This window comes from Rhincodon typus, chromosome 16 (assembly GCF_021869965.1).
Source record: "Rhincodon typus isolate 14 chromosome 16, sRhiTyp1.1, whole genome shotgun sequence".
NCBI lineage: Eukaryota > Metazoa > Chordata > Chondrichthyes > Orectolobiformes > Rhincodontidae > Rhincodon > Rhincodon typus.
In genome coordinates, this window is record NC_063347.1 from 2,291,368 (window position 1) to 2,314,223 (window position 22,856).

Here is a 22,856-nt window from a genome sequence, read left to right on the forward strand (position 1 = left end):
GGGGGGGGGGGGGGGAGGGGGGATGTAAATGAGTGAGAGAGGGAAGGTGGGAAGGGAAGAGAGAAAGAAAGAAGGAGTGAGTGAGGAGGAGAGAAGGAAGGAAAGAAAGAAAGAAAGAGAGAGGGGGGAGAGAGAGAGAGAGAGAGAGAGAGAGGGAGAGGGGAGGGGGGAGGACAAGGGAAGGGAAAATAGGGGTAGAAAGGGAAATGGCTGGGGAGATTGGGGGAGACAAGGGACAGTAGAGAGGGAATGGGGATAAGGGACAGGACGTGTGGGGTAGTGGAGTGGGAATAAAAGAGAAAGGCGGGGGAGAGAGCATGTAGGATGTTGGGGGGTAGGGAGCGAGGGGGAGGTGTGGGTGGAATGGGGAGAGAAAATAGGAAGAGGAGAGGTCGGGGAAGTGGATATGGGAAAACTGAATGTGTGGGGTGAGAAGAGGGGTTAGGAAGAGATTGAGGCGGGTGAGGAGATGTAGAGGTGAAGGCGCTTAAGAGAGTGAGGTGGGGATGGGGTGAGAGTAGGCGAGATACAGTGATTGTAGGGAACAGGAAGTAGGAGAGAGCAGGGGAAGGGAGACAATGTTGATGGGATAGAGGGAGGTGAAAGAGAGGGGGGATCAAGGCTGGCGTACATTTGGGGAATTGGGTGGTGTGGTATGGCAGGCAAGGCTGTTACATGCTTGGCACTGAGCAGTGTGATAGAGCTGTGGGCACTCAAGATCCTTGGTTCATATGGACTTCACCCTAGAATTTTAAAAAGTTGATAATGAAGTTAGTGGATGTATTGCTTTCAATTTTCCAAAATTCACTTGATTCTGAAAAGGCTCCATTAAATTGGAAAATAGCAAATATAACCCCTCTATCCAAGAAAGGAGGAAGACAGGAAACTCGGCTTAGTGTTCTTTCATGGAAGGTGTTAGAGTTGATCATTAAGGAGGTTATAACTGGGCATTTAGAACAGCTCAAGATAATTGGAAAGAGCAAGCATGGTTTTCTGAAATGGAAATCATGTTTAACAAATCTATTGAAGGTTTTGGGAATTAACAAGCTGTGGATGAAGGGGAGCTCATCGATGTACTAGACTTGGATATCTGGAAGGCATTTTGACAAGGTTCCACAGAAAAGGTTATTGTACAATGTAGGAGCTCACGGTGTAGATGGTAAAATACTAGCACAAGGAGAGAGTTGGCAGGTAGAAAAGAGTTTGCAGATATTTTTAACCAACTTGTTCAGAATATTATGACACAAATGCAATAAGACCTGGATAGTATCCAGGCTTGAACTGAAAAGTGGCAAGTAACATTCGCACCACAGAAATGCCAGGCAATGACCATCTCCTATAAAAGAGAATCTAAACATTGCCTCATGATGTTCGGTGGCGTTAGCATCGCTGAATCCCCTATTATCAACATGCTGGGGATTACCATTGACCAGAAACTCAACTAGATTTGCCAAATAAATACAGTTGTGGCACATTGGTACTGTCCATACCTCTGGCACTGAGTTCAAGTACCACCTGCTCCAGCGGTGTGTGATGCCATCTCAGGTTGATAAGAAAATATATACAAATACAGTGGCTATAAGGCAGGTCAGAGGCTAGGAATACGGCAGTGAGTAACTCACCTCCTGACTTCTAAAAGCCTGTCCACTATCTGCAAGATCTACAATGTACTGTCAGGAGTGTGATGGAATACTCCCCACTTGCCTGGATGGGTGCAGTTCAAACAACACTTGAGAAGCTCAACACCATCAAAGCAGCCCGCTTGATTGGCAGTCCATCCACCACTGACACAGCAGTGTGTACTTTCTACAAGATGCATTGCAGATGTTCATCAAAGATATTAAATGTAATCTTTCAAACCCATGACCACTTTCATCTAGAAGGACAAGGGCAGCAGATACATGGGAGCACCGCTCCTGTAAGTTTCCCTCCAAACCACTCACCTTCCTGATTTGAAATTTTTTGCTGTTCCTTCACTGTCACTGAGTCAAAATCTCAGGATCTCCCTCCATAATGGTATTGCGAGTGTACCGACAGCGCGTGGACTGCAGAGATTTAAGAAGGCAACTTACCACCACCACCTCAACAGCAACCAGGGATAGGCAATAAATGCTGGCTTAACCAGCGATGCCCATGTCCAACTAGTGAATTTAAAAAGAATCTCTTGAGCAGGTGAGATGTGAATCTGGTCCTTCTGGCCCAGAGTTAAGGACAATAGCACATGGCGATAAGTGCCCTTAGAAAGTATAGAAAAATAGGTCTTTTCCTGACTGGTAGGATGTGATGAAGATTAATGTTCCGCAGTGATCTATGCTGGGACCACAATATTTTATAATTTATGTCAGTGACTTTGTGTGGATTGAGCTTATAGTAACTACATTTGCAGATGGCACAAAGATTGGGAGGAAAACTCTTTCCAATATTGCAGGTATGATCGTACTAGTGCCTTTTATAATTTTAGCAAGATCTCTGTGTTTTTATATTCCATTCCCTTTAAAATAATGGCTAGCAATCTATTGGTCTTCCCTGTGGGCTGCTGCAATTGGATGTTTTCCTCTTGTGGTTCATGCTTCTGAGGGTTGAGAGACTTTGGAATTCACTGCCAGAGAAAGTGGCGGAGATAATATCATTGAATATTTTTAATTCGGTGGTAGATACGTTTTTGCCAGGCAGGGGAATCAAAGTTAATTGGGAGTAAATGTGAATGTGGAAGTTGAAACAGAAACGGATTATCTATGACCTTATTGAATGATGGAGCAGGATTGAGGGAATGTAGATTTCACTGGCTGGGCCAGCTTTGATTGTCCATACTTTGCTTTTGAGAAGATGGTGGTAAGCTGTCTTCTCAAACATCTGTAATCCACATTGTGTAGGTACACCCACAATGCTGTTAGGGACTGAATCCAGAATTTTGACACATCAGCAGTGAATGAACAGTGAAATATTTCCAAATCAGTGGAGTAGATTGGATGTGAAATTGAAGATAGAGCTAATCCCACATATCCACTGCCCTTGCCCTTCTGGTTGGTAACGATAAGTTTGGAAGGTGCTTTTTAATGAATCAGTGAATTTTTGCAATGTATTGTGTAGATAGTACATACTGCAGCTGCAGAAATAATGACAAAAAACTCCTGCTAGAGAATGAGAAACACACAATGGAAGACAATGACTGACGGTTCAAGAGCAAGGGGAACCTTCTCTGCCACTGGGCTGTGTCGTTGAATTCTTTGGGAGGAAGAAACTGAAAGTGATAGGTATGGATGAATTACAACATGTTGAAACTTGTGAAATGATAGTGATATAGACCGAAGTATAGCTGAAAGATCTGAAGATGAGGCATTGTTTAATGGACTGACATGCAAGATTGTGTCTCAAAGATTAAAAAAAACAGCACAGGAACAGGCCCTTCAGCTCACCAAGACTGTGCCAACACATGATACACTTCTAAGCTAAAAACCTCTTGTCTGTATGTGGTCTGTGTTCCTTTATTCCTTACCTATTCATGTATCTGTCAAGATGCCTCTTAAACATAAATCTGTTATAGTCTTCTATTGTCTGTCCATGCCAGTGTTTATCCTTTACACACACACAAAAACGGAAATTGCTGGAAAAGCTCAGCAGGCCTGGCAGCATCTGTGAAGAAAAGTCAGCGTTAACATTTTGGGTCTGGTTCTTCCTCAGCACCGAGGAAAGGTCACTGGACCTGAAATGTTAATTCTGATTTTTCTTCACAGATGCTGCCAGACCTCCTGAGCTTTTGCAGCAGCTTATGTTTATGATTTAGGACATGCACAGTTCTTTCGGTTTTTGTCCTGTACGCATTTTCTCCCACCATGCTTCACTTCATTGTACCTCCATATGCTTTCATTGCTTTCTCCCATGTCCTTGTCTAATGGCCCCTCAAATGCAATGACGATAAGCACTGCTTGTGGGAGAGCATTCCACATTGTCACTATTCTCCGGATGAAGAAATTTCTCCTTAAATTTGTATTGAATTTCTTAGTGACTATCTGCATTTGAGTCTTCGTTTTGGTCTTGCCACCAGTGGAAATATTTTGCCTACTTCTACCCTACCGTAGCAACGTAGAAAATAGCAGCAGGAGTAGACCATCTGGCTGTTCAAGTCTGCTCTATCATTCAATATGATCACGGTTGATCATCCAACTCACTGCCCTGTTCCCACATTCTCCATTTGCCCTTTGATCTCTTTAGCACCAAGTACTATGTCTAGTTTCTTCTTGAAATCTTACCATGTTTTAGCTTTGATTGATTCCTGTGGTAGCAAATTCTACAGGCACACCACTCATCTCAGTCCTAAACGGCAGACCCTGTATCCTTAGGCTGTGATCCTGGCTCTGGATTCCCCATCGTCAGGATCAACCTTCCTGCATCTGCCCTACCCGATGCTGTATGATTGTATAATATGTCTATGCCCCCTGAATTGTCTGTATGCTCCCACAGCTTACCTAAGTTCCTTGTTATTATTCCCTTTATACTCTCAAAACAGGGGAGGCCAAAACATTGTATGATTTGAAGGAGAGTTTGGGGTTAAAGAGATCAAAGGATATGGTGGAAAATGCTTTTAACTTGGATGATCAGCCACGATCATAATGAATAGCAGAGCAGACTGAAAGGGCTGAATGGCCTACGTTTCTTATTCTGTAGGTTTCTTTGTTATGCTGGTTCTCTGAAAGGACCTAGCCTCTTTATCCCATTCCTGCATAACTCCCTTTCTACATAGATCTCTCCAGATTTTCTCGTGGATTTTTATTTCAGCATTGCCATGTCCTAACATTGCTCTGCACAGAAATAAACTCTCTGCCTTGTTTGGGTAAATTTATCTCCTTCGGTGATTGACACACCAAATGGAAATAACTTTCTCTTCATTATCATTTGTTAAAACCCAAACACATTAACTCTGTGATTGTCAGATAGCATGCCTTAGTACAGTACATGTGGAGGAGTGGACAGACAGAAAAGTGGTGGTGAGACCACAGCCAAATCAGCCATGTTCTTATTGAAGCAGGCTTGAGGAGCAGAATGGTATACTCATCCTAAATCCTCTTCTATCTGGAACTCTGTCATCAAACACATTGAACTGGACCTGATATATAAACCACTGAAGAATCAAACTGGAAGTAGTACCAATCACCCCAGCAAACCAAGACATATAAATAACAAGCAGGATGGAACACCAACGCTTCACTGGAGGCGCATTGACGATGTCACCTAGCGGGGTGACGAAACGTCTGCAGTCAAACACACCAGCTTGGCAAACAAGTCTATAACCTCAAGGAGCTAAACAAAATGGAGTTGGAAAGGGAGGATAGGCATTCCATACCTAGCCCGCTAACCTTTCACTAAAGGCATCAAGAGTGTGAGTGGGCACTGCATGCTCCGTCACCAAGGACACCCAGGCACAATGCAGCCATAGAAGAGGGGCAAACAGTAGGCAAATATGACCCCCTAAACTGCACTACTCAGTCTTATGGATATTTTCTAATCAACCAATCCACAGATGTTGTTGCACACCTCTGGAGCAGGTGAGACTTGAACCTGGGCCCCCTGGGTCAGAGGTAGGGACAATACTCAGTCTTTCCTTTTTATATCTTTTAAGTGCTATCACACGCAATCAAATGGCTTTTCTCCCACCACCAAATCACCTGTGGTATTTTTCATCTATTAACTACCGTCTCTTGCTTTTCTAAACTTTTTTACATTCAAAATTTATTCTTCCATTGGAAAAACACAAAGTCATGTGTTGAATAGATGCACCTGATAAGTCCATACTAGCAAACTGTGAGGGCAACGTGCAGGTACCTCATCCATATTTTTCAATGGTCGTCATTTTAGAATAGTGTCTTTGTTAGCTTCGCCAACTTTTTTGTTATCAGATCAAAGTGCTCTCAGTTCTGTTTTCCTTCAGCCACTTGCATCTCTTCTTAACCATAGAGATGCCAACTGACGATGCTGAGCACCTAGTCACCTTGATGAAAGGTGAGATTTGCACTGGAGGAACCACAGCGACTGTCAGCAAGTCCTCCTCCCTGGGAGACCGCTGTTTTTTTTAATATTCAGAAGTGATCTTACACACTTGAGCTTTTTTTTCCCATCGCCAAATGAGTCATGGTATTTTTTATTTATTAACCACCACCAGTAATCCCACATTTTCCCATTAATTAATTTACATGCAAAGCTGTAAGGGCAAGGGAGACAGCTCTTATTTGTTCTAACCAACCTGTTCAGTGATTTTATTACACACCATTGGAGCAGGTGAGACTTGAACCCAGATTTCCTGGCAAAGAGTTAGAGACACTACCACTGCATCACAAGAGCCCTTGATTTGATGTGCTTTTTCCTTTTACTTTTCCTTTTTCTATCCAGAAGTGCTCTTGCACACAACTGAACACTTTTTTTTTAAACACCAAATCACCTGTGGTTTTTTCATCTATTAACCACCACCAGTAAATCACCAGTGTACTCTAATTGATTAATTTACATACGTGGCCAATTAGGGGCATTGATTTGACTTGTCAATCACTCTTCAAATGCAGTACAGATTACTTTCGATGATTAAACATTGCAGGTGGCACCTGGCCTAGGCACTGTAGTGTGTGACCGACCCCACAGAACTTTTCATTTACTTTGCAACTGCAGTGGTATCAGTTACCACGTTACCATCCATTCTAGCAATTTGGGTGAGAGGTCACGGCTGGATGTAGTACTTCCTGAGCGAGAATGACATTGGCTGATTTTTGAATGTCACAACACCACATCAGTTGACATAATCCAAGGAGATCAGTAAATGGGTTCTTGCCAGAGAGTGAATATTCTGGTATTGTGTACGTATGTATTTAATTCAGCTTTGCCTGTTGGTGTGGTACTGTAGATTAAAATGTTAGACCAGTAAATGGAGCTTTGACAAACACCCAGTAGTCTGTCACCAAGGTATCACAGAATCTCTGGGTATCTATTTACTTTATTTCGATAGCACTTTGTCACGTGATGATAAATTCTTGGTATTAAGAGCTGTTATGTGAATGGGTTTAATAGCAGTCTATCAACGGGAATGGGAAGAGAAACCATTTAATTTGTTTCTTTAAAATTCCTGCCTCACCGGAGAATGTCAGTTGTTCATACAATGTCTTAAATTGGGGAATTTTCCAGTCAAACAATGCAGCTTGCAGGGTGATACCCGTGATATCTGGTTTAATGAAGAATGGGTTGGCAGAACCATGTTTTCCTGAAGTGCAGGCGGCACCTTGTGTCCTGCCAATATAGATGCTGTAGTGGTTTCTGAATGACAGAAAAGCCAATGATATGGACTGGTATCGAACTAATTTTTCTCCTGCCTATCTCTCTCACCCACTCTCCCAATACTGTGTCCCAAAGGTGCTGTGATTTGAGTTAGAATTACTGACAGCCCCATCACGCACTCTCAAATCCATTTTTTTCAATTGTAAACTTTTCACTCAGTAGACATTTTATGGTTCATGGAAAGCATTTGTTGGTGATAGGAATGGAATCGCATCCAAGACTGACTCAACCCTGGCTAAATATTCACTAGAGACTTGCCAGCAGGAATTGGGGTCCCAAAGAAGAGTCATATTGGACTCAAACCAGCTGAGTTTATTTCAGGGAGCACTTTTTGGGAATGGGAGAGCTGATTGACACCCCTTGTTTCCCTCCTTTCTTGACATTGTCCCCAGCGTAGAGCAGGTTACTATTGTCCTTGCTGGTAACCAACTTGCATTTATCTAAACTTGCCTTCCTTGTCTTGCTTGGTTTTGGATTGAGCAGTGTATCAAGCCACTGAGCTGTCAGAAAGCATCCTTTCATCTGTAGCTGATGAAATCCCAGATAAATTCAAAAATAATTTAAGAAGTGAATCCAGACTTCAGTACTTAAATTTTTGTCTAATGAACTTATTAGGGGGAGGCAATGGCTTACTGATATTATCACTGGGCTGTTAATCCAGAGGCCCTGGTAATGTCCTGAGGACCTAGATTCAAATCCCGCCTTGGCAGATGGTGGAATTTGAATTCCAAAAAGAAATCTGGAATTAAAAGTCTAATCCATTGTTGTTTGTTGAAAAAACCCATCTGGTTCACTAATGCCCTTTAGGAAGGAAACTGCCATCCTTACCTCTGGCCTACATGTGACTCCAGACCCACAGCAATGTGGTTAACATTCTGACTGCCCTCTGGGCAGTTAAGGATGGGCAATAAATGGTGGCCTAGCCAATGATTCCTTCATCCTATGAATGAATAAAAAAAATACTTCATTAACCATTTAAATGTATATTAATTCTGAGCCACTTTAGGCTACTTTGTACAGAACTTGTTTCATGGCTATATTTTCATTAGATTAAGTAGGACAAAAAAAAAAGTGGACTAATCAAACATTTTCAAACATACACTGAATTTTTTTTTTTGTTTTGCTGCAGAGCCAGCTGCATTCTGCAGTAAATATTTTTCATTTCCAATTAATAAAGCGGTTCACCAGGCTTGATCACAAGTTGCTGAGATGAGTGTTCTTAATCAGCAGATTGGTATTGGCACTTTACATGGAAGTCATATGATTCTCACATGTTTCTCTTAATGATAATTCTTCTGGTGATTGCTGATTCCATCTCTACATCACTCAAATCATCCAGTAGTTCAATACGGAAGCACTTGTCCTACGTCCAATCTTGAATCAATCACTGTATTGTCCAGTTAAATTTTGGGAACAATAAATTCCTCCTCCACATCCCTGCTGTAATCTATGTGCTCGGGCTGTTGGTTCCATCCCCAGTCCAGCCATTGTCTCAGTTTGAATCAGTCTGTTCCCTGCCATGTTGTCCTCTTTGACCCAATGGTCAAATTTCTTCCATCACCCGATCATCCTTTCACCTCCTTGTGGATTCCTGCCAATTACTCAGCAGCTGAGACAATCCTCATCCAATCTCTACGCTCCTCCAGGCAAAACTCTTCCAGTACTCCCCTAGTCAGATGCATGTCCTATACAAGTTTCAGTTGATGCAAAATTCTGACTCTGTTTATCTTGCACTGAGGCAGAAGTCACACAACACCAGGTTATAGTCCAACAGGTTTGTTTGAAATCACATGCTTTTGGAGCAATGCTCCTTCATCAGCTGAAGATGAAGGAGCAATGCTTAAGAAGCTTGTGATTTCAGATAAACCTGTTGGACTATAACCTGGAGTCGTGTAACTTCTGACTTTGTCCACCACAATCCAACTCTGATACCTCCATATCATTTCTTGCACTGAGTCTAGTTTCTCCATTATCTTCTGCCTTGTGACAGCATTGGGTTCTCATGTCCACAATGTTTCTAGAATAGATTCTACGCATGAATTTCTTATCCTCCCTATACCTCTACATTTCACTTTTTCTTGAAACTTAGCTATTTAATCAAGTCATCTTTTCTAATCTCTCCTCCTTTGATTATACATCTCTGAAATGGCTTAATATATTTGCGTTAATTTTATCAAATAACCACAAAGTGCTGTTAACTTGATCGCCCTCCATGTTTAACTTGTACACTAACACACCAAGTTTAATATTTTCTATTGAGATAGAACCCTGAACTAAGAGGTTCATCTGTTTTTTTAAGTCCAGTGCTGCCCTTGTACACTCTTGGTCTCCGTGCCTTGAGCATGAGCTACAGGAGATGAGTTTTCACTGAAAAATAAGCGGTTGTAAGTTTCTTATCTGCCACAGATTTCCCAGTAGTTTAACTGGTCATATTTTAAACATGGTTTTGGATGTTTGTACATGTTATACAACTTAGAGCCATAGAGATATATAGCACGGAAACAGACCCTTGAGTCCACCTCATCCAGCCGACCAAATAGCCTACGTAAATCTAAACCTATTTGCCAGCATTTGGCCCATATCACTCTAAACCCTTCCGATTCATATATCTATCCAGATGCCTTTTAAATGTTGTAATCGTACCAGCCTCCACCACTTAGCCTGGCAGCTCATTCCATGCATGAACCACCCTCTGCATGAAAACATTGCCCCTTAGGTCCCTTTAATATCTTTCCCCTCTCACCTTAAACCTATGCCGTTTAGTTTTGGACTCCCCCACCCCAGGGAAAAGACCGTGTCTGTTTACCCTATCCATGCCCCTCATGATTTTATAAATCTCTATAAGGTCACCCCTCAGCCTCCTGAAGCTCCAGGGAAAATAGCCCCAGCCTGTTCAGCCTCTCCCTATAGCTCAAACCCTCCAACCCTGGCAACATCCTTGTAAATCTTTTCTGAACCCTTTCAAGTTTTACAACACCCTTCCTATATGAGGGAGACTACAATTGCACGCAGTACTCCAAAAGTGGCTGAACTAATGTCCTATACTATATATGTCCTATATGCCCAGCTCCTATACTCAATGTACTGACCAATAAAGACAAGCATACCAAATGCCTTCTTGACTATCCTATCTACCTGCAACTGCATTTTCAAGGGACTGTGAGCCTGTACTCTAAGGTCTGTTTGTTCAGCCACATCCCCCAGGACCTTACTATGAAGTATACAAATCTTGCCCTAATTTGCCTTTCCAACATGCAGCACCTCACATTTATCTAAATTAAAATTTGCCTGCCAATCCTTCATCCGCCACTCCTCCGTCTGTTGGCCCATCCGATCAAGATGCCGTTGTGACCTCCTTCACTGTCCACTACACCTCCAATTTTAGTGTCATCTGCAAACACACTAACCATACCTCCTATGTTCACATCCAAGTCATTTATATAAATGACAAAAAGAAGTAGACCCAGCACTGATCCTTGTGGCACACTGCTGGTCACAGACCTCCAGTCTGAAAAGCAACCCTCCACCACCACCTGTCTTCTACCTTTGAGCCAGTTCTGTATCCAAATAGCTACTTCTCCCTGTATTTCATGTGATCTGACCTTGCTAACCAGCCTACCATGAGGAACCTTGTTGAACACCTTACTGAAGTCCATGTAGATCACATCCACTGCTCTGCCATCATCAATCCTCTTTGTTGCTTCTTCAAAAAACTCAATCAAGTTAGTGAGGCATGATTTCCCATGCACAAAGCCAAGTTGACTATCCCTAATCAGAACTTGCCTTTCCAAACAGATATCACAAAAACAAATCTTGGGAAAAAGTCACCTAATACTGGGTGTTTATATAGCCTGAAGCCATTTTAACCTGTGGCATTAACTGACAAAAGCCTTTTTTTTTTGGTGAGGCGAAGACAGACTTGGCTACTAAGAGAGACACTTCTACTTCATGGATAGTACTTAGTCTCCTTCACTCCTACATCCCAATGAGAACGCTGCACTTTCCCCAATTCTGGACTCTTGCACTTCTCTGATTTTAATTGCTCCACCATTGGTGAGCATACTTTTGACTGCCTGGATCCCAAACTGGGAATTTTCCTCCCCGAGTCTCTCTGCCTCTTGTGTACCTCTAAGACACATCTGAAAACATATCTCTTTGGCCAAGCTTTTAGACACTTGCTTTAGTATCTTACGTAACTTATGCCAGTTTTGTTCGTTTTCACAAAGTGCCATTGATATTTTACACTGTTGAAGGTGCTGAATAGTTGTATGTTATTCTTTTATGCGTCATATGAATATGAAATTCCTATCCTCGTAAAATAGTGCAAAATCTGACTTGCTTTGCACAATCATTTGTTGACATCCCTGCGCTTAAAATACGTCTCAAATGTTTCCGTTGTGCTAAGATTCTGTTTTCCTCTCCCTCTCTCTTAGCCACAAACAACCAACACAGTTGAGGAGCCCCTTGACCTGATCCGACTCAGCCTGGACGAGAGAATATATGTGAAAATGAGAAATGACAGAGAACTTCGCGGAAGACTACACGTGGGTAACTGGTTCAATAATTTCAGTAGCATATTCTTAGTCATTCAAATCGAGCAACATTGGAGGCTTATGGCAGTTCTTTGAAAGAGCTATCTAATTAGTCCCATTCCCTCTGCTCCTTCCCCCATAACCTTGCAACTTCTTGCCTTCTCAAGTAATTATCTAATTCCCTTTTAAAAGTTGCTTTTAATCCTTTAAGGCAGCCCATTCCAATTCACAGAAACTCTAATGCATTAACAAAAGATCTTCATATCTCCCACCTGACATTGTTGGGAATTATCATAAACCTGTGTCCTCTGGTTACTGGCTCTCCATAATTTTTGAACACATCTGCTATCTCCCATTAGCTGCTCTAAAGAGACAATCCCGCCTTCTCCAATATATCTAGATTACTGAAATCCCTCATTGCTGGTATCGTTCTTGTCAGGCTTCTCTGCATGCTGGATATTTAAGATCTCAGACTGCACACAAGCAAGGAGCAATAATGACAACTTCAGACTGTCACCAGCTGGTGCACATCATCTCCAGGGATATCAGATACTGGAATTACAATGGGAGGTTGGCCAAGGCCTACCTGACACATTGACCTTGCAGCTTCAGATGCTGTAGAGCTTGTTTTGCATTCCAGGCGTTTATTTGCTTTATATTTAGATCTATATCCTCCTTCCAATCAGGGCGATGCAGAACGTTGCTGCATTTATGTCATATATGACAGCGTTAATCTACCAGGGTGCCAGTCCTGCTCACTGTTTCACAAACAGGAATTTTTACACTTTATCTTCTTACTCATCCATGGGATGTGGGCATTGCTGTCGGGAACAGCATTTTTTTTTCCTAGCCCTAGCTGCCCTTGAGAAGGTGCTGGTAAGCTGCTGCAGTCTGTTTTGTGTAGAGATGTCCACAATTCATTAGAGAGAGAGTTCAAGGATTTTGACAGAACAGCACTGAAGGAACAGCTGATATCTTTCCATGTCAGGATGGTGTGTGGCTTGGAAGGAAACCTGCAGGTTTTTGTGTTTCTGCTGCCTTTGTCCTTCTCGATGGTAAAGGTTGCAGGTTTGGAAAGTGCTTGCTATAGTGCAGCTTGTAAATGGCACACACTGATACTGAGTGTCAGTGGTAGATGGAGTGAATGTTTGTGAATGGGATACCGATCTTGCAGGCTGCCTTGACCTCAGGGTGTCAAGCTTCTTGATGAAGTTTTGGAAGGCCAGGGGTGAGTTACTCCCTGCAGGATTCCTAACCTCTGATTTACTCTTGTAGCACAATATTTATAGTAGCCCAGGATTAGCAAGGCCAATATATATTCTCAGGATGTGGGCTTTGCTGGAAAGGCAAGCACTCAATACCAATCCTTACTTGGCCTGAGAAGGTGATGGTGAGCTTCTGCCTCATTCATCTGCTGCAGGGGGATAGTTAAGTCAACCACATTGATGTAGAGACTAGAATTACCAGGAGGCTGATGCTAGGTAAGGATGGTAGGTTTCCTTCACTAACACATCCAATAGATGTTTTGTCCACTCATAAGGACATAAGGATACTTTTATAGATGTTAAATTTTTATTTCCAGTTCCTTTTAAACTGAATTTGAATTCTGAATCTATCACTGTGGGATTTGAATTTTCATTCTCTAGATTATTAGCTGAGTAAATTAACCACACAATATTGTACAGTAATAGATACCAAAGAAGTGAAGTTTTTATTGCACAGCAGATTGTTATGATCTAGAATGCTTTGTATGAAAAAATGATAGAAACAATTCAAGAGGAACTTTCAAAAGGGAATTGGATTGACAAATGCAAAAGAATCTCATAACTACAGAAAAGAGCTAACATGGTCCAATGGGCCAAAATGTTGCCTCCTGTGCTGTATGATTATTTGCTAAAATAGACATTTGATTTATGCTTTCAAAAACAGAATGCATTAATCCTTTATGGGACCCCTACCCACCCCCGCTTTCTGGGCAGCTGACCAGAGTCTGTGGGATCTGGACACTATTTTTCTGTTTGTTGATACTGGTGGAGTTTAGAATTTCTATGCCAGACCATGAATTTAAAAACCTTGGAAGCTCAAAACAAAAGTAGAATTTTATTTATTTCTGTAAATTATTGGCCCTGGTTTATTAGCAACAGTAACCATCACATTACAAGCAAAGCTACAAGTTTTCTGTTTGGATGTGAGAAATAGAATGTAATACCTCAACATGCTGGCTACAAACCCTGTACTCTCGCGTGACATGGTCACTGGATCAGTTTCCCCATTTTATTGGAAAAGACTGTATTTTGGATGCCAAAAGTGCATTTTAATTTTACTGCCATTTCCTGTATGGTTTGATTTATTGAAAACTTTTCAGAAAACTAAAATTCAGCAAAAAGCATATACCATCTTACACTGGGGAGAACATTGCTCTGGGGAGTTGGGTGGGAGTGCAGGTATCTGCCATTTTGGAATATTGAATTCCATACGGAGGAGTAGGGGGCCAAGGCTGAAAAATGGTTTTGGGGAATAAAACACCAAAATCTCCATAGGTAGAAAAAGAACATTACAAGGAACACAGAACAATAAAATGGCTTCACAAACGATGAAGTACTAGTGAAGGGTAGCCACATGTGAAACATGGAAGCCAGCTGGTGCTCACCATTCTCCCACAAATGACAGCATGATCAGTGACTGCATGATCTTTCAGTGATTTGGTTGAGGAACATATTTTCATCTTGAAATTCCTTGAAATAATGTTTTTTTAATATGTACCTGGTAGAGCAGAGGAGACCTTATTTAATCTCTAATTTGAAGGGAGCCCTTGTGCCAATGTAGAGCTCAATGCTGCATCAGGAGTTTTAGTTGAGATATGAGCTGAGCTCACTGGAGCAGGGACTGAATCCAAAAGCTTTTGAATCACATGCGAGTGCAACTAGCTGAGCTGTCTTTGATAGCCCAACTTTAATCTATTTAAGTTTCAGAGGAACTGTTTTATTTTTGGAAAGAAAAGGCATAAGCTATCACTAGTGAGAGAAATGTTGAGAATGGGAAATGTGTTGGTTAAAAGAAAGCATTTTGTGCAAGAAGCTGTTTATTTTGAAATTGCGATTGAAGTCAAGCTAATTGTATTTAATGTTACCTAGTAAAACAGTTACAGGAAATGCTTGGAGGGAATGGATAGTAAGGTTGATTTTCAACAGATAGGCAATGCAGAGTTAGCAATAGCACAATGGGTTAAATAACCCCAACGTTGCAAGTCAGTTGCAAGAAAGGGGCAACACACTTTTGTGAGAAGATATTGTCATATAGAAAACGTATTCTGCTTTCATCAAAAGTTATTTTTCATGAGGAATCAAGCCCAAGATTAAGCGAGGTGGTAGATAATTTGACCAAACATCATTCCCTCCATTAGTTTTGTGTTTTCTTATTAGAAATTCTGTCTATCCTTTTAAGCGGACGGCCCATGTAAACATGTCATGCTGTAATTACACCCTCCAGCCAGCATTGAAGCAATGCTGTCTTCATCAATGGGAAATGTAGTTGCAGTGTGACTAACTTACATATGGAAATAGTATATTTCATGGCGTTGAGTTCAAAAGAGATTCATAATGTATATGGTTATGTGCAAATTTCTCATCAGTTTCTTTTTTTCAGCAGTTTGAGATTTCATGTCATCTTTTGCAGAGTAATGCATGTTCTCTTTTTAAATGCAGGCCTATGATCAGCATTTAAACATGATTTTGGGTGATGTTGAAGAAACTGTTACGACTGTAGAAATTGATGAGGAAACGTATGAGGAGATATACAAAGTAAGTGTATGCCTCTGACCCTGTGAACAGAATCATTGCAGCAAAGGTGGTGGTCTTTTGGCCCATTGAATTCATGCCAGCTCTCTGTAGAGCAATTTAATCAGTCCCATTTCTTGCTTGACCCCTGTACCCTGCAAATATATTTTCCTCTAGTGCCCATTCAGTTTCCTTTTGAAATTATTGATCATCCTCGCTTTTCCCACTAATTTCAGTGCGTCACTGCTTGCAGCATTGGAAGTTACGCCCTAACATTTCCTTGCTTCTATTACCCAAAACAATAAATTGGTGTCATCTGGTCCTTTTATCACCAGTGAATGGGAACATCTTTTCTTTGTCTATCTAATCCACGCCCATCATCATCACATACACCTTAATCAATTTTCCCTTCAATCTTCTTTTACCCAAGGAGAATAGCCCCAGCTTCACCAGCTTAACATTTTGAGCTAATCATCCCCAATTCCTTCTGATGAACCTTCACTGCTACATCTCAAGGTCTTACATCCTGAAGAAAATACTCTGGTTTGGCATAACCAGAGCTTTATAAAGTTTCAGCATATTTTCTTTGATTTTGTTCTTGTACTTCTATTTTTAAAGCCTAAGATTCCATATGCTTTGTTGATTACTCTCATAAAGGAAAAAATACAAGTCCTGTCATCTTCAAAGATCTATGCACATGAATTTCCAAATCCCTTTGTCCCTGCAATTCTTGGATTTGTGTCATTGAGTCCATTTTGGCTCTCCCTGTCCTTTTGGCTAAGGTGCATCATCTCACCTTCCCCTATATTAAATTCCTACTGTCACATATCTGCCCATTCTGCTAGCTATTTAATCTTATTTTCCAGTATCCAAACCATTTATATGTAGCAAAAGAATGTGGAGGTGCTGGTGTTGGACTGGGATGAACAAGGCCAGAAGACATCGCCTGACGATGGGGCGGTGCTCAAAAGCCTTGTGGTTTCAAATAAATCTGTTGGACTGTAACCTTTTGTTGTATGACTTCTGACCTTGTAGCAAAAGAAGGCAATGGTCCTACCTAGCCTTGATCCTGAATTGTATCATTCTCCAGTCTGAAAAATAACCATTTACCTCAACTCCCTGTTTTCTGTCCTCTTGTCAAAATTTTTTATCCAGGCCAGAACTGACTTACCTATTCTGTGAACTTGGATTTTGGTGACCAACTCTTTACATAATACTTTGCCGAGCGCTTGTTTCAAATTCATCAAGACAACATCCATTGCATTCCCTTCACTGCATCACGCTTGCTGGAAGAAGCTCTACCTTCTATCAGGGGCATTGAGACTTGTCTTTGAGTTCAGAGTTGGAGAGTGTAGTCTTCAAAACCCACTGCAGAAACTATGCCCAACATTCTGTATCCAATCACTGTTGCATGAATGTGGCAGATACTGAGGTTCTTCAGGATGGTTGGACAAAGGTGTGAGTGAGACCTGACGGTCTCAATTTCTGTCACTTCCTAACCTGTTCTTAGTTGAACACCAGCTTCAGTGAAGATTTGGATGTTAGACTGGTGTGACTCAGTATCAGTGGTGTGTAGGGAGTTAGCGTTTATTACTGAAACATTTACAATTCATGTAGAGGGTTGTGGGCAATCCTACATTGAATATATTAAGTCTAAACACAATAGAGTTTGGGACAAGGGGATCGAGGGGGAAAGTGAACTGATGTACCAGATCAACCATGATCATATTAAATGGCAGAACAGCTAAAACGGCCATAAGATCTACTCCTCCTATTTTTGTTCTTGGTCTTTCAGAGGCCCAGTCCATACAAGTAACAGTGTTAGCTCAGGGTCCTTCGTCTCACAATGTATCTAGTGGTTTAGCTCTAGTTGCATCATATGATTCATCAGTTTGTTGAAATTTCTGTCAGCCCCACCCTTTAATTCTCTGCCACTGTGTTGATGCACTGTTTAAAGGCAAAGGAAGCTGGACATTGCAGCCTCCAAGAAGATAACTGCAGAGCTCCAATTCTGCCTGTGTATGAGCAGCAATCATTAATGTTTTGCTGAGAGTCACAACCAGCATTGCACCAGTGTAACAATCTGTAGTGCTCTGGTACCACCATTTAAAAGCAACTCCAGGCCTGGGCTTGGTGTATTTGTATATTCAAATATATGATTAGGAGCACGAGTAGGCCATTCAGCCCCTCAAGCATGCTCTGTCATTCAATAAGATCATGGCTGTTCTGATTGTAACCTCAAATCCACATTCCCATCAACCCCTGATAACTTTTCAACCTTTTGCTTAATAAGAATTTCCAAGGTCTTTATTTCCAAAACCTTTTGAGAAAGAGAATTTCAAAGAGCGAGAATCTTCTGAGAAATAAGCTTCTGCCTGATCTCTGTTTTAAATGTATGATGCCTGATTTTTAAATAGTTTTATATTCTTCCATAAGCAGAAACATCCTCCTACCCTTTCAAGACTCCTCAGAATATTAGATGCTTCAGTCTTAATCTTTTAAACTCCGGTGGATATTCCAGCCAGCCTGTCCAACCTTTCCTCATAAGATTAACCTGCCCTTTCCAGCTATTAGTCTACTAAACTTCTGAACTGCCTCCAAAGCATTGATATTCTCGCTAAATAAGGTGACCAATATTTTACACAGCACTCCCTAGTGATCTCCCTAGTGCTTTGTATAACCAAAGCATAACATCCCTACTTTTGTATTCAGTCCCGCTCCTGATAAATTAGGGCATTCTATAAGCTTTCCTAATTACTTGCTGTACCTGCATATTAGTGTTTTTGCGATTCATGCACAAGGGCACCCAGGTTCCTCTGCATCTCAGAGTTCTGCAATCTCTCACCATTTAGATAATAAGTAATTTTAAATTTTTCCTGCCAAACTGGATAGTTTCTCATTTTCCCACATTGTGCTCCATTTGCCAGATCTTGCCCACTTGTTAAACCTATGTATGTATTTTTGTAACCTTCTTTTGTCTTCTTTGCAACTTACTTTCCCACCTATCTTCATGTTGTTTCTGTTCCTTCATCTAAGTCAGTTGTGTAAACTATTGAGGTCGTACCAACAATCCTTATGACAAAGCACTCGTTACATCTTGTCAACTTGGAAAAGACCCTCCTAGCCGTACTAATGTGCTACACACTATGTCAGGAGTTTTTATTTTCTACAATAACTTTTGAATGTGGCACCTTATCAAATACCTTCTGGAAATCTAAGTACAGTACTTCCACTGGCTCCCCTTTATCCATGAAATGAGTTATCTCCTCAAAGCACTCCATCGGTGTTGTGCCAAAGAGGGTATTTACTGAGGAATGCCAAAGGCTTTCACTGCAGGAAAACTGCTGGACAAACATCTGTGCCTATTGGCCATCTTCACTTCCTGTTTCTAAGCTTGAAAAATGCATTGGTATTAATATTTTGTTGCTGCCTTCTGCTGAAGAATGTAGGAAGGGACTCACATGAGAAGACAATGAATGAAGCTTGGAGAACAGTATTCCTGACATGCCCCAATGTGAGAACAATGGAGTACAAGTGGCCTCATATTACAAGTGCCACTAACTTTGTCTGTTTTGAGTTGACATTTCCATAGTTAGTGGCAATAAAAGGATTGCAACACTGCAGCGTGTGAAGTACCCAAGTTTGTTGATTAAACTCTTCAAACAGGTGCCACCCATTATACTGTTAAAACACCAAAAAAGCTTTAACAAAATGTCATTTTGTTTTAACAATGCTGGAGAGTCCACTCTTTTAAATATCCAGCATACAGGGCCAGCAGCAAGCACCCTCTGCTCCCTTCTATTAGACGGTTTACTCCATCAGCAAGATGATCTCAACATTTTTTAAAATGTTTTGTTCTCAATCTGTTTTCCCTTTCTCTCCCCAGTCCACCAAGCGAAATATTCCGATGCTGTTTGTCCGCGGTGATGGTGTTGTTCTTGTGGCGCCTCCGCTAAGAGTTGTTTAAACACAGCCAGCTGAGCGTTATGGACTAAATTTCAACCTGGGATTATATCTTTCAGTTTATGGAGAGAATGCTCTGATATTATTTTTATAAAATGTACCTCGACATTACAATGTGACGATTCATACCTGTAGTTTAATTTTGATTATTTACCTGGCCCTCTTGAGAAGTAGATAAAATATTTTCATTTGATTTAATAAAAGTTGATCTTCAAATGCTACACCTTAATTTTCAGCTGTGCTTTATTCATCTACTGAAGTTGACTTCTAGTTCTCTAACTCAGTATCATCCACTGACTAGCCAGAGGTAAGATGTCAGGGTATGATTCTTTCAACCTCTTGCAGTAATTTTAATAGAGCTTATAGTCTTATGCACAATTCAGGTAAACATACATAACACATGGTTATTTGGTGAATAAACATTTCTCGATGCTTGGTAGCCAGGGAAGTAAAGCACTCACTCCCTCTGCTTATTGTGTCTCAAGTATTACTGGCAAACACAGAAAGGTTAAAGCTCATGTACATTGAGCAATGAGTTCATTTGACCAAGGACGGTGTCTATTACTAATTTTTAATTTACTAATTAGCCCCACCTGTCTAGTGGTTTAACATATTGGGTATCGCAGATCTTGCAGAAGGATCATTTAACTTGCTTTGAGTTTGCATCATCCATAGTGGCCTAGGCATTGTCTAATGTGGAACAGAAGTTTGCATTACTAGGGTTGTGTCTGTTTCAGTGCCTGGGTTGTTGTGGGACCGCTCTGGGTCCTACAGCTAGCGAACCCTCCAGTTACTATTCTGTGTTGAGAGAACTTACAGCACAGGAACAGGCCAATCAACTGGTCCTCATTGATGAATTGCAGAATTATTGTGGTTCAGAAAGAGGACATTTAGCCTGTCCTGTCTGTCATAGGTGTCTAAATGAGCAATTCACTTGGTTCCCTGAGTATTCTTCCTTTTCAGAAAACAGTCTAATTTTCCCACGAGTGCTTCGATTGAGCTGCCTTCAACTACACCCTCGGGCAGTACATTCCAGACCATAACCACACTCTGCGTGACAAATTGTTCCTTGTATTGCTTTTGCTCCACATGAGCCTCTTACCCCTTCTCTCCATCGCATTCTATCAATGTAAACTCCTATCTCGTCCCCTCTCGTGTCTACCTAACTACCCAATAAATGTATCTATTTCTTGCCTCAGCCAGCCCCTGAGGCATCGTGTTTCACATTCCTCACCACCATCTTGGTAAAGGTATTTCTCCTGAATTCCTGATTGGTTTTATTAGTGACCCTCTTATGTTTAATCGGGAACTTCACCTGGTGGAATTTCATCAATGGCTGAAGAGACTAAAGGTGAAGGTGAAGTTCTGCCATAAGTGCCGTGTATAAAGTTCTCAGGTGTGGTTGTGGGTGGTTGTTTACGGTGTTTGTGCATGTTGCTGAGCTGTCGTTGGTTGGGAGCAGCACAGGTATTGTCATCATTTTCCTCTCTTTGACAGGTGTTGTCTCCCAGGTGTACCATTCAGCATTTCTGGCCTCATGACAATCAAGCGTTGGTATTACATTGGCAGATATCTGCTTTGCTGTGGTCATACAAAGCCTGCATCTGAGGTATGGTGCCCTGCTGGGTACTACATCTTAGAAAGGGCAGGCTGACTCGGAAGCAGTGGACCATGGATGATATAACCAGGACTGTCTGGGTTAAATTCTGAGGAGAGATCGTATAACACAGACTTGTATTTTCCAGAATGATTTGATGAATATATAAGATTTTTGAAAGGAATTGATAAAGCAAAAATGCTTTCTCCACTGATGGAAGTATCTAAAGCAATGGGACATAACCTTAAAATTAGAGCCTGGCCATTCAGTTGGTGGGGAATTGAAGGTTTTAAAACACTTACTTCATATGAGCGATTGTGAAACTCTCCCATAAATCTTAGGCCTCAAAATGAGGGGTTACAGGGATAGGGTCAAGGGCTGGGTCTGGGTGGGAGGGAAAACTCTTCAGAGGGTCAGTGCAGACTCATTGGACCAAATTGATGGGTGGCATGGTGGCTCAGTGGTTAGCCTCAGCGCCAGGGACCCAGGTTCGATTCCAGCCTCGGGAGTTTGCATGTTCTCCTCATGTATGTGTCACTTTCCTGTGGTTGCTCTGGTTTCCTCCCACAGTCCAAAGATGTGCAGGTTAGGTGGATTGGCCCTGGCGTGACCAGGGATATGCAGACTAGGTGGATTCACCATGGTGAAATGCAGGGTTACAGAGGTAGTGTCCAGGGCTTGATCTGGGTGGAATGCTCTTCAGAGGGTCAGTGCAGCCTAGATGGGCCGAATGGTCTCATTATGCACTGTAGGGATTCTGTGACTCTTGACCTTTAAACCTGGGGTCGATACATGGTTGATTTCAAGGATATGAAGAGGTACAGAACCTGAGTGGGTGTTTGGAATTAGGATGCCATTTGCCATCATCTGATTGAGTGACAGAGTCTCGAGGGCTCCTGATGCTCCTAAAAATGGTGTTTGATGGTAAAACTGTACCTGTACCACATTTGGTACATAATCCATTTTCGGGTTTAAAAGATTTTTTTTTTACCTAAAATGAAATGCTGTCTTAAGCAGTATTAACTTGGGCACTGGAGACTGCTTCAGTGTGAAGGCTGCAGAGAGGCCTGTACGATGTAAGTTAAATATTTATGATGATTTATTACGTCTTGTGAGAGTCAAACTTATCCCAGTACGTTGGGGGGGATACTAAGCTAAATGCTTAAACTTTAAAATAAATAGCAGTGGGAAGTAAATCAGTCACATGAGGCTCAATTTTAAAGGTAAAAAGCATTTACAGAGGAGAAACAGGCCATTTGATCCAGCAGGTCCATGTTGATTTTATTCTGATGAATACAAGGTGAAAAGCTTTGACAATATCCCTATCCTTCTTCTCCCTTCTCCCTGAAGCATGTCCAGTTTACTGTTAGTTATGTTGACAAAATTCACCTCTGTCAGGAGTTCCATATTCTCCCTACTTTCCAAGTGAAAAATTGTGACTGATCAAAGGTTAGTGTCAACTATGGCTCAGTAGGTTTTCTGATTGAGAACACTGCAAAGCTGGAGATGCCATCGCTCTGAGGAGATATTAAAATGAGGCCCTAAAGGCAACTTCCAGGACAGTTGAGGGATGGGCAGCAAGTACTTGCCTGGCCAATCATGCCCCTGTCCTATACAAGAATAAAAAGAATTAGTAAGTGAACAATGATGAGTTATTCAATGTTATTCCTT

The 22,856-nt window shown here is 41.5% G+C and overlaps 1 protein-coding gene across 1 annotated transcript in view; it reads left to right on the plus strand.

The window, feature by feature from the left end:
- lsm3 (LSM3 homolog, U6 small nuclear RNA and mRNA degradation associated) overlaps nucleotides 1-19,809 on the plus strand; it is a 20,253-nt gene extending 444 nt beyond the window's left edge. The window contains exons 2-4 of the mRNA XM_048606320.1: nucleotides 11,751-11,861; nucleotides 15,554-15,649; nucleotides 19,512-19,809. Of these exons, the coding sequence (XP_048462277.1) occupies nucleotides 11,751-11,861; nucleotides 15,554-15,649; nucleotides 19,512-19,592 (288 nt within the window). The 3' untranslated portion in view covers nucleotides 19,593-19,809. The remainder of the gene's footprint in view (nucleotides 1-11,750; nucleotides 11,862-15,553; nucleotides 15,650-19,511) is intronic.
- The last annotated feature ends 3,047 nt before the right edge of the window (nucleotides 19,810-22,856 follow it).